At 62.5% G+C, this 12356-nt stretch overlaps 3 protein-coding genes across 3 annotated transcripts in view; all 3 read right to left on the bottom strand.

Moving 5' to 3' along the window:
* Positions 1–1522, bottom strand: part of LOC103200425 (nucleoside diphosphate-linked moiety X motif 8-like) — a 4475-nt gene extending 2953 nt beyond the window's left edge. Inside the window, exons 1-2 of the mRNA XM_007944936.1 lie at positions 1329–1522; positions 531–663 (exon numbers count right to left, since the gene is read on the bottom strand). Of these exons, the coding sequence (XP_007943127.1) occupies positions 531–663; positions 1329–1522 (327 nt within the window). The remainder of the gene's footprint in view (positions 1–530; positions 664–1328) is intronic.
* Positions 1523–3150: 1628 nt separating this feature from the next.
* Positions 3151–10628, bottom strand: TBX10 (T-box transcription factor 10). The gene is made up of 8 exons (XM_007944935.1): positions 10584–10628; positions 6786–7270; positions 6553–6654; positions 5914–6085; positions 4534–4689; positions 4168–4235; positions 3852–3946; positions 3151–3425 (listed from the first exon to the last, which is right to left on the bottom strand). Exons 1-8 carry the CDS (start codon positions 10626–10628, stop codon positions 3151–3153), a joined length of 1398 nt encoding a protein of 465 aa, XP_007943126.1.
* Positions 10629–11527: 899 nt separating this feature from the next.
* The window catches only part of ACY3 (aminoacylase 3), a 5444-nt gene continuing 4615 nt past the window's right edge, over positions 11528–12356 (bottom strand). Inside the window, exon 6 of the mRNA XM_007944933.1 lies at positions 11528–11731. Within this exon, the coding sequence (XP_007943124.1) occupies positions 11528–11731 (204 nt within the window). The remainder of the gene's footprint in view (positions 11732–12356) is intronic.

Genomic DNA, 12356 nt, shown 5'->3' with positions numbered 1-12356 from the left:
GCTGTAATCTTTATAGAAGCAGACTGCCATATCTTTTTCCTGTGGACCTGCTGGTGGGTTCAAACTACTGACCTTTCAGTTAGTGCACAAGCACCTAACCAATGCACCACCAGGGCTCCTTCCTGAGCCAGCAAACAAACAAACAAAACAAACAAACTCACTGCCCTCGAGTTGGATCCGACTTACAGCGACCGCTCCTTGGGTTTCTGAGGCGGTATCACTACGGAAGTAGATTGCCCAATCTTCCTTCTGAGGAATGGCTGGTGGGTTTGAACCACCAGCCTTCTGGTTAGCAGTCAAGTGCCTTAGGCGCTACGCCACCAGAGCGCAGGAGGATAGAAATACCTGTCCCAAAAGCTGTCGTAGGTATGAAACAAGTGGATGCCAGGCAGGTGCTGGGCCGCTCTACCTGAGCTGGCATCCACGACCCCTCCCCCAGTCCCTGGAGTCCTGCCTCCCAGCCCAGAGCTTCATGGAACAGATGAGTGTATGGGCTCAGGCTGGCCGTGGCCTTGACCTGGAGGGCTCACCTGGTCGAACACGGGGTGCAGGATCCCCCACACATGGTGCTCAGGAACGGCCAGACCCAGCTCCTCCAGGGTCTCCCGCAGGGCAGTGTGCACCACATCCTGGTCATCAGGGTCACACTTGCCGCCTGGGAAACTGGGCCCGCACAGGGGGCTGGTCATCAGGTTGTTAGGGCCACAGAACGGTAGGGGTCTGGGATGCTGGTGGCGGTGGCAAAGGGCCCACCTTAAGGACACTCTGCCTCTGTCCTTGGCTTGCACTGAGGCCGTGGGCAGGTCACGTGATCTCTGGGGGCTCAGTTTACCTCCCTGAGGAAGGGGTGACTCACAGAGGCCCTCTCAGCCCTGGGCAGGGCTAAGGCCCTAGCAGATAGCGCAAGAAGGGCCTACAGTTCAGACACTCAAATGCTGCCTATGGTAGACCCAGAGGCGCTGACATTGACCCCACAGGGTGCCCCCAATTTCCAAGGGGGCGGGGAAGATGCAGGAGGCAGCAGCCTTGACGTGCCCTAAACCTCTCCACATTCGCCGGCAGGGGGCGGCGTCCCGCCTTTTAGAGAGACGAAAACGGCTCAGAGGCATTCCCAGCCGGAGTGGCAGAGGACAAACTGCGAGGGCGGGGCGCCAGGTTCGGGGCCGGAGTACGCAGGTCGCTAACTCCTCGCCGCAGCCCAGGAGCGCATGGGCGTTCACGGACCCTTTATGCAGAGGCGGACACGGAGGGGCGGAGAGCTTAAGTGCCTGCCGCCCCCAGGGCTCTGCCGCCTCCTACAGGGCAGGGAGGGAGTCCCGGCCGTGTACCTGACGTCGCCTTTGTGCCTCCCGGCCAGGCGACTGGACCGCAGCGTGTAGAGCAGTGCCGGGGCCCCGCGCACCAAGCACAGCGCCACGAGCACCGCGGCTCCCGCGGGCCGCGCACGGTACCGAGCCGTGGCCCGCGCCAGCAGCTGCCGGCAGCGCCGCTCGCCCTCCGCCGACAGGCAGTCGGGCACCATGTCCGGCCCGGCGTGGCCGGGACAACCAGCGCGCGGCCCCCAGAGAAGTTCGGTCTTCAGGCCCCGCCCTTCCTACCACGTGGTGCTCCGGAATGGGAGGGGGCGGTGCCTGCGCGGTGGGCGGAGCCTGCGCGCTAGCCGGGGCTGGACCCCAGACTCGCATTGAGATGCCGCCGGGCGGGACCTGGAAGGGAATCGAAGGCGGAGACATGGTTAAAGGCGGGGCCTAGAAAGGAGCCTCCAATCGAAATGAGGGGGCGGTCCCGGGAGGAGCGGGCGGGCTCGGAAAGGGATTGGTCCTATGGGACTGGGGAAGAGCCTGGGTGGGGCGGAGCCTGGGGAAGGGCGGGGCCTGAAGGGGAGGGGCCTGGGACGGGCGGAGCCTGGATGAGAGAGGCCTGAGAGGGAAGCGGCGGCGGTGGAGCTGGGGAGATCTGGGAAGTGTCGTCCAGGTCCTTGAACTGCTCGGCCGCGCAAGGCCCGGCGACCCGATCCAGCCCTTCCGACCGCAGGGTGCGGGAGTCTGGCTTTTGGGGCCCTCCCGGACCCCGCGTTCCCCTCCCCTACGTGTGTCCTTCCCTCCGCAAAGCTGTGCAGACTCGGCATCTGGGAGGCCTACGGGGGCCAAAGACGGGCCGGGAGCCGCGGGAGTCGCTCCCTCTCGGAGCCGCTGGGTGGCGCGCCAGCTCCCAGCCTGGTCCTTCAGCCCGGCTTCAGCCGCCAGGCCTTTGCTCAGCCTTTCTTTCCCAGGGCCTGGAGCTCTTCCCCTACGCCCCCTCACCGTTCCTTCTTCCTTAGGAGTCGGTTTAAATGGCACTATCTCTAGGAAGGGAGTTCTGTTGGCCTAGTGCATAAGGCACTTGACTGCTAACCAGAAGACTGTAGGTTCAAACCCACCAGCCACTCCTCAGAAGGAAGGTTGGGCAATCTACTTCCATAGTGTTACCTCCTTGGAAACCCAAGGAGGGGTTGCTAGGAGAAGGCAGCGAGTTTGATTTTGTTTGTTATGTATAGGACGCTCTCCTGCCTTAAGCCTTCATTGGACTCCAGATCACTCCGTGATGGTCAGTGCCTTTGGGGGTTCTACTTTGGACCTCGCTCCTCAGAGGCCAGACGACCCTTCTGCGTGCAGCAGCTACACACAGAGTGGCAGGGGGTGCCCCAGCTTTGCTAGAGCAGGCAGGTGCCACGCAGTTGGGTATCACCATCACCGCATGCTCCCCCACCACCCCGGATGTGGATGGCAGTGGCCAGAGGCTTGGGATGTCACAGGGCTGATGGGGTCTGGCCTGGGTCTGCGTGTCCCCGAGGCCCTCCCATCCCAACCCCTGAAGACAGAAGTGCTCTGACCACCCATGCCAAATGGTTTAATGTTGGGGGGCAGGGAGGGAAGGGAGCAAGATCTGGGGGGGTCAGTCCCAAAGAGGGAGGCGGTGGGAGTCTCTGTCCCTGGGATGGGAGGCAGGAGGCCTGGTTCCAAGCCTGGCATGACCCCAGCCTTGTGTGCCTCTGGGCAGGGAGCCTTGCTCTCTGGGCGTCCACAGAAAGGGTCTCTGCCAGGTAGGGCTGGAGGGAGCGGGGCACGGTCTGTCGCCCTCTCCAGGGGGGACTCTGTCCATGGGTCTTCATCACTGTGGCTCCTGGTGAGGCCCCAGGCACACAGAGGTGGGGGACAGGAGCCCCAGCCCTTCTGGGAGGGGCAGTCTCCCTTGATCCCTGTCAGCTTGGATCTTGGGGAGAGGATACGGTGCTGATCTGGCCCTCGGGACTCCGAGGGGGCTTGGAGCCCCAGGGTACAGGCTTTGGTAGATGGCCGGGGTGAGCACGGTCTCAGGGGGAGCCAGCAGCTGATGGTGGAGCCGAGCAGAGGTCCTTGAGGTGGAGGCTGGGGCTTTGTTGGGGTCTGAAGGAGGAGATGGTCTGAGTGGGCCCCAGACTTCCCCCCACACCTGCAGCCCTCATCCTGGGCTTGCCCTTTCCTGGTTCCCACTCCGCCCACCCCAGGAAGCTGCCTCGCAGCCTTTGCCGATGCTTTCCGTCTGTCCAAGCCCTTCCCAGTCCCCCCAGGCCCAGCTCCAGAACCACCTCCTTCAGGAAGCCCACCTGACACTCCCTGTCCTGTTCTCTCTGCTCCGGACCCCATATTGGCTTAGAACTCTCTGCCCTCCCCCACCCCGTGTCCACACAGGTGCCCAATGGCACTGTTCAGTGTGGGAAGCCCCTCCCTGGTGGCCTCGTGGCCTGTCTCCTTGTGTCTTCTCACCAAGCTGTGGTCCAACTGTGTCAGTGGCCTGGGGACTGGCTGGCTGGGACCGGGCTGAGGGCTTACCTTTCTCCTGCTCTGTGGGGCCCTTCAGCGGGCAGGAACTCAGGCTGCTTCGACTTTGGGCCGGGACACTGAGCAGGGGCCGTGGGGACACAAGCCTGAGATGGGGCAGGCAAGAGTGAGGTAGTTAAGGTGAAGAACCCAGGGTAGCCATCATGGGCAGAGTCAGGTGGTGGGACCCAGGAAGTCAGTGGGCACGGGACCAGAGTCAGGAGCCGAGGGTAGGCCCTGAGGGTGGCCCACCAGAGTCTTAGGAGAGCCCTGGGAGGGGCTGGGGCAGGGCTGTTGTTGGGCAGAGCCGGCCAGGGCTGGAAGGTACCAGGAATCCGGATCACTGTCTCTAAAGCCTTTGGCAAAAGGGTTGCTGGCAATTTTCAGCTGGGTGATCTGCAGAGAGAAGAGAGTTAGATTAGTGCAGGCATCCCCAAACCAGGGAGAGGCTGTGGGGTGCAGCCCAGCCACTCTATCCTCCCTAGACCCCCAATCAGAAGGCCCTAGGACCCAGGCCTTTTGGCCCAGGGACCCCGAGCCAGTGGCTGTGAAGGCAGGGAAATGAGTGGGGAGATGCCCACTGAGCCCCAGTGAAGGATAGGTGGGGTCTGCCTGTCTGTGGACCAAGAGCCTGGGGCCTCAGTCTCCACCCTCAGGAAACAGGCTGGTGTATCCTGAGTGGTGCCTGACCTACCCGGTGGTTCTGGTATGCCGTGACAGCCGTGAACTGGGTCTCCGTGAAGATAAAGGTCTTGAAGTTCTCCTGGGCATAGCGCTCACTGTCCTTACGCGGGTCCACAAAGACCACGTGGAAGCGGGGCTGGTACCGGTGCATGGAGTTGAGGATGATCTGGGGGGAGGGGCGGCAGACCCTTCCTCTGGGTGAAGTCCCCCTCCCCGGGGGCAGAGACCCCCACGGCTCCTGCAGGCCTCCAAGGCCGCTCCAGCTGGGGCCCAGCCTAGCTATTCTTGGTTTTGGGGGTCTCTGGTTCCTCTTCTCCTTTCCACACACCCCACATCCTAACGGTCATCTGTACCCTCCAAACTCGCTGGAAGCTGACCACCTCTCCCACCCACGGCCTCCATGCAGCCCAGCCACCAGCATTTCCTCCTGGATTCCTGTCTCCACCTTGCCACACGTCCATTCTGCACACAGCAGCCATCAGGCCCTGCTCAAAATTCCCGTGGTGCCCCTCCCACACAGAAGGACAAGCCAGAGCCCTCTCCACGGCCTGGCCTGATCGCTGTCCTCCCAGGCTCCCCTAGCCATGTGAGGGGAGGGGAGGACTCCTTGCACTTTCTTGAACTTGCTCCACCCCCTCTGACCTCGGGGCCTGTGCACTGCTATTCCTTCTGCCTGGAACAGCTCCTCTTTAGATAAGCACACGTTCCCTCCAACACCTTCAGATTCCTTTTCAAACTTGGCCAACCCTGATCCGTCCCTGGTGGAGTGGCCACTCTAGGTCTCCACCCCCTGCCTGGCCCCTTTAGCTGTTTGGCATTCATCACTGTCTGATGAACGTTTACCATCTGGCCCCCACACCACCCTAGGACGTGAGCCTCTGGAGGGCAGGGCACTTTGTCTCTGACCCCGAGTGGACAGTGCTGTGGCCGGCACCCACAGCAGGCCTGGGCCGTGGGAGGTGTTCTGCAAGACTGTTGGTCAGATGAAGGTCTCTGTAAATGCGCTGGTGCAGCATGGCCCTGGGGTCTCATGAGGTGCGTGAAGGTGGGGACTGGGTGGTGGTGGGCCTCACATGACTATGTGTGATGAGACACTCTCCCACTCCCACTGCACCTCCCCTGCTGCCTAGACAGTCCCCTTGGCTGGCTGACTTCCAGCCAGGTGGGCTCAGCCTCCCTGCCTTGGGCCTCAGCAGCGGGCAGGGGTGCTGGGCACCAAAGGCCAGACCAGCCCAGGCTCCAGGACTCAACACGGGAAGGAAGCAGCCCTGCAGGTCCAGGCCCCGCCCCCATGCCCAGGCCACACCCACCCACCAGGTCCAGGCCCCTCCCCATGCCATGGCCCCGGCCCAGCACAGCCCCCTCCACTCCACCATGGCCCAGGCCTCACATGGCCATTGTCATCCAGCAGGTTGTTGGTCAGCTTGAGCTTGTCAAAGGACACGATCTGACGCATCCACTGTGCACCCTTGGCTGGAGAGTCGGGGTGGAAGTGCACGCGGCCTGGAGTGGCTGGGTCCGCCTTGCCAGCCACCAGCCAGGCTGAACTGTGGAAGGCATACCTGGGGAGCAGAGCCAGGTGGCCAGGGTGTCAGTCTCCATCCCCCAGCCCCTCAGTGGCTGCCCCACCTGGGGCCATGTCTGACCAAGGCTGGTGGGACACGGGGGCCATGGCTGACTCCCCCGACTGTCTCCACCTAGTGCTGGCCTCCCCATGCACCAGCCCAAGTGGGAGGCGTGACTCTGAGGCCCAGGGAACACACTAGGCCCTGAGTCCTTGGGGCTGCACCTGGCTGAGGACCGGGTAACACTGCTGCCCTGGACTAGACCACTCTGCCTGCCCCAGGCTAGCTAGCCCCCTACCCCAGGGTGGGTCTCAGCCCATGTCACACCTCCTTAGCTGGGCCCCCTCCTGCCGTTGGACTAGACTGGAACCCCCGGCCATTGCTCAGACTGGCCCCTGCCTGAGATCCTGCTGCGGTCTCAGCATTGGAGACCCTCAAAGGCTGTTACCCTGGCCGGCCCAGACCTGTATCTCTTGTCGTCCAGGGGCACAAAGTCCATGAGCAAGGCATAGTCCGCCAGTGTGTCCATGCCCAAGATCTTCACCTGGAAGGTAGGGAACATTCTCCTGCGGGAGGCGGGAGCTTAGCAGTCCAAGTGCCTCGCTCGCCCCGCCCATGCCCAGGCCCCGCCCACGCCCCACCCCGCCCACATCCAGCCCCACACCGCCCCTGCCCTGCCCACCCCTGCTGCCCACACCTGCCGGCCTTGGTGACTATCATCTCTGTGCCGAGCTGGTTGAACTGGTCCCACAGAGCCTTCATCTCCAGCTGCACTGTCACGCAGGACACTCGAGGGTTCTTGGGGCCCTGCCCAGTGGGTTCAGCCATGGCTGGGTCTCTGGGGGAGCCAGTGCAAGGGCCTGGTGGGAAGGGAGGACCCTGCTGGAGCTGGGAGCTGGAGCTGGCCACTGGCAGGGTGCAGGTCTCCGAGGGTGCGAGTATGCGGAGGCCGGCAGAGAGGAAGGCTGAGAAGAGAGGACTGGAAATGTGGGTGCTGCCTGCCTCACTTTGCCCCCCACTCATCACCCGGCCAGCTCTCATCTTCAGGTTGCACCTAGACACCTCTTCCTCCAGGAAGCCTTCCCTGACTGCAGGCCTGTGTGTTGCCACAGCAGCCTCCTCAGCATCACTTCCGGAGGTTAAATACCTATTCATTTCAAGGTCTGTCTTCCCTGCAAGCTCCTGGAGGGCGAGGACCACACCCGTCTTTCTCCCCAGAGCATCTTTGAGTCACTGTGGGTCCATGTGGCCTGGAGCCAGATACCGCACCTCCCGGAGCCTCCATTTACAAGGGGTTTTACCACAAGAGGTTCTTAATACCTGCCCCAGGGCCAGTGTGAGGGTTAGTGACGACAGCGTGCCCAGTCGGCCCTCAATAAATGCCCAGAGATCTGCTGGTGGCCGTGAGAGGTGGGGCTTCCCACGGCTGGGGGCCGTTAGCTGCCAATTACTCTTATCATCCCTGCCCTCGATCACCTGCCTCCGGTAGCCCAAGCTATCCTGCCTGGGTCTCACTTATGTCTAAAGACTCAGTTTCCAATTGCAACCTTGGCATGGGCATTGCACAAAAGCCCACTGCTAACTTTAATCCTGAGAACAGGTCTATCAGTTCAAAGAAACCTCACAAGGGCAGAGTGCCAGGCGGGGCCGGGGAACAGCAGTGACTGGGGACCAGGGACAGGGCTTCCCAGCAGTGTCCCCTGCCCAGTGGCTTTGGGGCGTTCACACCCTTGTAAAACAGTGGGCTCCCCTGAGCAGAGGGGGAATGTTGGATGTGGGATACACAGACGGACAGAGGGACAGACAGATGGAGAAGGGGAGGGAGGGTGTCTTATGAGGTGACAGGGGGCAGAGCTGCCCAGGGCTGGTGCGTAGTAGGGTCTTGGTGGGTGCATGTGGCCCAGGCCTGTGGTCCTTGCCTCAGCAGCCCCCAGAGCCACGTGTGTGAGATGGCACCTCACTGAAGCCCTCAGCGTTTCTGCAGCCTGCAGGGCAGGGTACAGTGGTCTCTCCCAAAGCCCCTGAGAGGGGTGGGTAGTGTCAGGGTTGTACCCCCAGAGGACCCTGAAGCCCAGAGATAGGTGCTCCGATGTCCCCCGACCTGTGCCAGGCAACCAGAAAGCAGTTCCCAGGGTCCGTGATGAGGGGCGCTAAGGGGTATGGCTCATGGCTTGGCTGGGCTTCACAGCCCCTGGCTCCTGAGTCTTCTATAAGCCCACCCGTGGCCCGCCCAAATTAATCTATCCCCCTCAGTGTTTTCCGGAACTCTGGAAGGCTGGTCTCTGCCCAGTTCCTCTGAAGGCCAGACCCCTGTGGGCCAGGTCAGGACGGCAAATGAAGGGCCTTTGGTCCAGGCCCCCAGCCTGATTCTGAAGGGGCCCAAGGAAGGGCAGGGACAGGCCCAAGATCACACGCCTGGTGGGGCCTCACCTCCCAGAAATGGCTCTGACCCCCACCTGTCAGATCCCCGAGCTTGTACTTGGGCAGCTGTGAGCCCATTACCCTGGCCCTGAAGGGCTCCCAGACCTGCTTGGGGTGCCCCTGCCCACCCACTTATCCACAGCCTGGGGTCCAGGGGGTGTCCATGGCCCCCAAGCCCAGTGCCGGCCCTGCCCCACCCTGAAGCCTGAGCCCTGCCCTCAGGCAGCCTCGCTGCCGACACCCTACCTGCCATGGGGACCCCAGCCTGCCGAGGCCTTCGTGGCTGGAGTCGGGCTGTGCTGCACGAAGGGGCTCTCCCTGCGGGATGGCTGGTCAGCCTGCCAGTCTCCACGTCCACTCGGCGGCCACAGCCCAGCTCTCCGGCCTCCTCAGAACTGTCCTTCTGTCTCGACTGTCCTTCGTACACGTCTCAGGTCTCTTCTCCTGGCCTCACAGGTGGGCTGCTGGCTGTCGGGTGTGCAGGGGCCCCTCTAAGCCGTCCTCTCAGACTGTACTGTCCAAGGCTGGCTGCGGGACCAATGCTGGGCAGAGGAGGGCAGGTGGGAGGCTGTGACGTTGCAAAGCCTGCCCTCCCCTCCCCAGCTGAGAGCCCCCAGCCATTCCCGATCAATGGGCCCAGGCGCAGGGCGGGGCCCATCTCCAGGATGGGCTGGGAGGTCCATAGGGGCCAGGGCCTGGCTGCTGGTGGGGCGGGGAGCAGGGGGGCTGGCAGGGCCTGGGGAGGCCGGGGCGGGGGGGAGGCACCGAGGACGGAATGGCAGACGCTGGTGCCCTCTCACCAGGGCCCAGACCCCTGACCTGGGGCCAGGGTAGCCCAGCAGGATCTGGTGCAATTGCTGGGGATGCTTGACATGAAATTGGCAAGGGAGGAGCTGCCGCGGGTGTTGTCAGAGCTCCAGGCTGGGAGCAGGAAGTTGGCTTCTCCTGACAGCCAGGCCCAATGAGCCGGCCGGCACTGGCAGGCCTCTGGCAGGCTCAGTGCCTCAGTTTCCCCAGCTGACCTAAGTGCCTTTCTCTTCTGTTTGGGGTGGTCTAGTGTGGGTGGCAGGGACCAGGCTAGCGCAGCTGGGGGCAGTAGGCCTCCGTCTTGAAGCTGGGGTTGGGTCAGTTGATGGTGCCTAAAGCAGACACTGAGGCCGCCCAGGTCAGACACCTCTGGGGTGGGCCTCCCCTCTGTCCGAGGTCTGTATGTTCTCTCCAGCCCGACGGGGTGCCTCCTCCAGGCTGTCCCCAGCCTGTCCTGGGGGTGAGTGTTCAGGGGACGCAGGGACCACTGGTAAGGCAGGGAGGGGACCCGCTAAGCCAACACCAGCCAGCTGAGCTATACCTTACGGCCTGGGGAGCCTCCCAGGCCAGAGCACCTGGCCCCCAAGATCAGCCGGACTGCCCCCAGGCCCCTTCCCAAGCCTGGTGCTAGACACGTGGTGGTAGCAGAGCAGGCCTCAGAAGGGGCTCAGTGAGGCTAAGGGTTGGGCCTCAAGCCAGGGGCTAGACCCCTCGTCCCTCTAGCTCCGAGGAGTCTGCCAGTTCAGGTCACAGTGTGTGGAGCTAAGGGCTGGCCCTAGGGGCATGTGAGGACAGAGGGTGACCCCTGGCACAGACCCACCAGCTACAGGGAAGGAAGTTGCTGCTGGTGCTGTGGGCCAGGGTAAGATGGGGGTGCTCTGTGCTGGTGATAAAGTCTCAACAGCTCCCAGGGCCACCCCGTGGGGTGTGGCCTGCCACCGTGTCCCAAGATCCACAGTGGGGTGAGTGAGGAGCTGGGAGAGATGGCAGAGGGCTTGGAGGATCTTACCTCCAGCCTCAAGTCAACTCAGACATCCGGGGTGAGCCAGCCTGGGGCTCCCTGGGTTCCTAACACATACTACCCCACCTGCCACACAGACAGCATGCACACGGATACCCCCACTCTCTCTCTCTCTCTCTCTCTCACACACACACACACACACACACACACGCCACAGGCTCCCCCACATCCCCTCCCGGCTGGCCCCCTGCCACCTCATCCATCTTGCCTGCCAGCCCGTCCCTGGCGCCTTCCTATCCTTCACACCTTCTCATCTCGCCGCTCGATATCAGGCGGTGGTGTGGCAGCCATGGCCGCGGGGAGATGGATGGGCCAGGCCGCCAGGAGGGCGCAGAGCCGGGGAGGGCTCCCCCAGCCCTGCCGTCCGGCGGCGGGGTGTGGCTGGGGCGAGGCTGTGGGCCGCCCTGCTCCCCCAGGTCAGGGCCATGGTCACCCTGCAGGGAGTGCCTGGGCAGGAGCCTGCCAGCTCCCCTCACACAGGACACTGAGGCACAGTGGTGGAGACAAGCCTGGGCCTACTGGGACTTCCCTCTGTCCCCACCCAAGGCCGCTCTTCTGTGTCCTGGTGGCTGCTGACCTGAGGGCACAGAGCTGCACCCCTGGGCTCACCCTGAGCCCCCACGGGTGCTGGCAATCTTACACACGTGTTCACACACGTAAATGCATGATGTACCAGGAAACGCCTACCTGGGCTGTGCTCCAGGCCACACACTGACCCCTCAGAGGAACACTGTGGAAGCACGTGTGCACAGGGTGGCCACACATGGATGAACACACATGTGTGTGGACATACCTGGGTGCATGCCTCTGCTCTCCCCAGACTGAAGCTCTGGGCCCAGGGCTTTAGGGATTGAGGCCCACCTCTGGGCCATGGCCACGCTTGGAAGGCCTTCTGCTGGCCCCAGAACAGTCCTTCCTGGACTCTTCCTCACACTGTGGTGTCTGCCCCAGGGGATGACGGACAGCTGCAGAGACACCCCACTGGCCCCAGGACATACAGCTTGTCGGAGGCACACGGGGCCAGCTGAAGGCCAAGCCTGCCTCCTTCCACCCACCTCCTCAGCTAGAGAGGAGCCATATAGGACAGATAACATGACCAGAGCCCTGGACACTGTTTGCTTTATAGATTGGGAAAGTGAGGCCTGGGGGGTGAGGACTGGCGAGGCTGAGGCCCAGCAGGGTGGCCAGGGCTAGGGGTCTGGGCTCAGCGGGGGCAAGGCGGGCACGGGGAAAGTGAACTTCTCGGTCTGGATGAGAGCAATGCCCTTCTCATAGTAGGCGGCCTCATTGATGAAGATGGGGTACACGGTGGCCTCCCCCTCATACAGCACGGTCTTGCCACTGAACAGCTGGAACATGGGCGCGCCAGTCCGCAGGGGCTGGAAGTCTCGGTCCTGGAGGATAGCCAAGGGCCAACACGCTGGGGCCAACCTCTGCCGCAGCCTGGCTGTGCCCCTCACGACCTCACCCATTGCCTCCTTCACCCCCTCCATCAACTGGGACAGGGGTCTGATGAGAGTCCACCTGGTGTGTCTAGAACTGGGGACACCAGTCACCTGGGGAAGACGTCTGTCATTGTGGAAGTGCAGCCCAGTGGTTGCTGGCACAGACGCTGAGGCCTGGGTTCAAATCCTTACTAGCTGTGTGGCCCTGGGCAAGTCACTTAACTCCCTGTCCCTCAGCTTTCTCACCTGTAAAATAGGGATTATATAATAGCTCCTCTTGTCATTCTGAAGGCCCCCTGGTGGTGCAGTGGCTAAGGCATTCAGCCCTTAACTGAAAGGTTGGTGGTTCAAACCCACCAGCTGCTCCGTAGAAGAAAGAAGAAGCAGTCTGTTTCTATAAAGACTGACAGCCTTGAAAACTCTACGGGTTCCGCTCTGTCCTCTAGAGGCGCTGTGAGTCAGAATTGACTCCACAGCTGTGGGGTTTTTTTTGTGGTTTGGGCTTTTTTGGTAAAGAGAGCCTTGGAAACCCTGTGGTGCAGTTCCACTCTATCCTCTAGGGGCGCTGTGAGTC

Source organism: Orycteropus afer, unplaced genomic scaffold, assembly GCF_000298275.1.
Source record: "Orycteropus afer afer isolate SDZICR_OR568_19922 unplaced genomic scaffold, OryAfe1.0 scaffold00130, whole genome shotgun sequence".
NCBI classification, from domain to species: Eukaryota; Metazoa; Chordata; class Mammalia; order Tubulidentata; family Orycteropodidae; genus Orycteropus; species Orycteropus afer.
Note: the sequence above shows the minus strand (reverse complement) of the source record. Positions and strands in the feature narration are given on the sequence as shown.

Bases quoted from the DNA above. Each gene is read 5' to 3' on its own strand.
- TBX10 (XM_007944935.1), bottom strand. From the start codon at position 10,628: ATGGCTGCCACACCACCGCCTGATATCGAGCGGCGAGATGAGAAG. The intron at 7,271-10,583 runs GTGTGAAGGATA...CTCGCCCTCCAG, and splicing joins TCGAGCGGCGAGATGAGAAG to GAGCTTGCAGGGAAGACAGA. The intron at 6,086-6,552 runs GTCTGGGCCGGC...TCTGCTCCCCAG, and splicing joins CTGGACGACAAGAGATACAG to GTATGCCTTCCACAGTTCAG.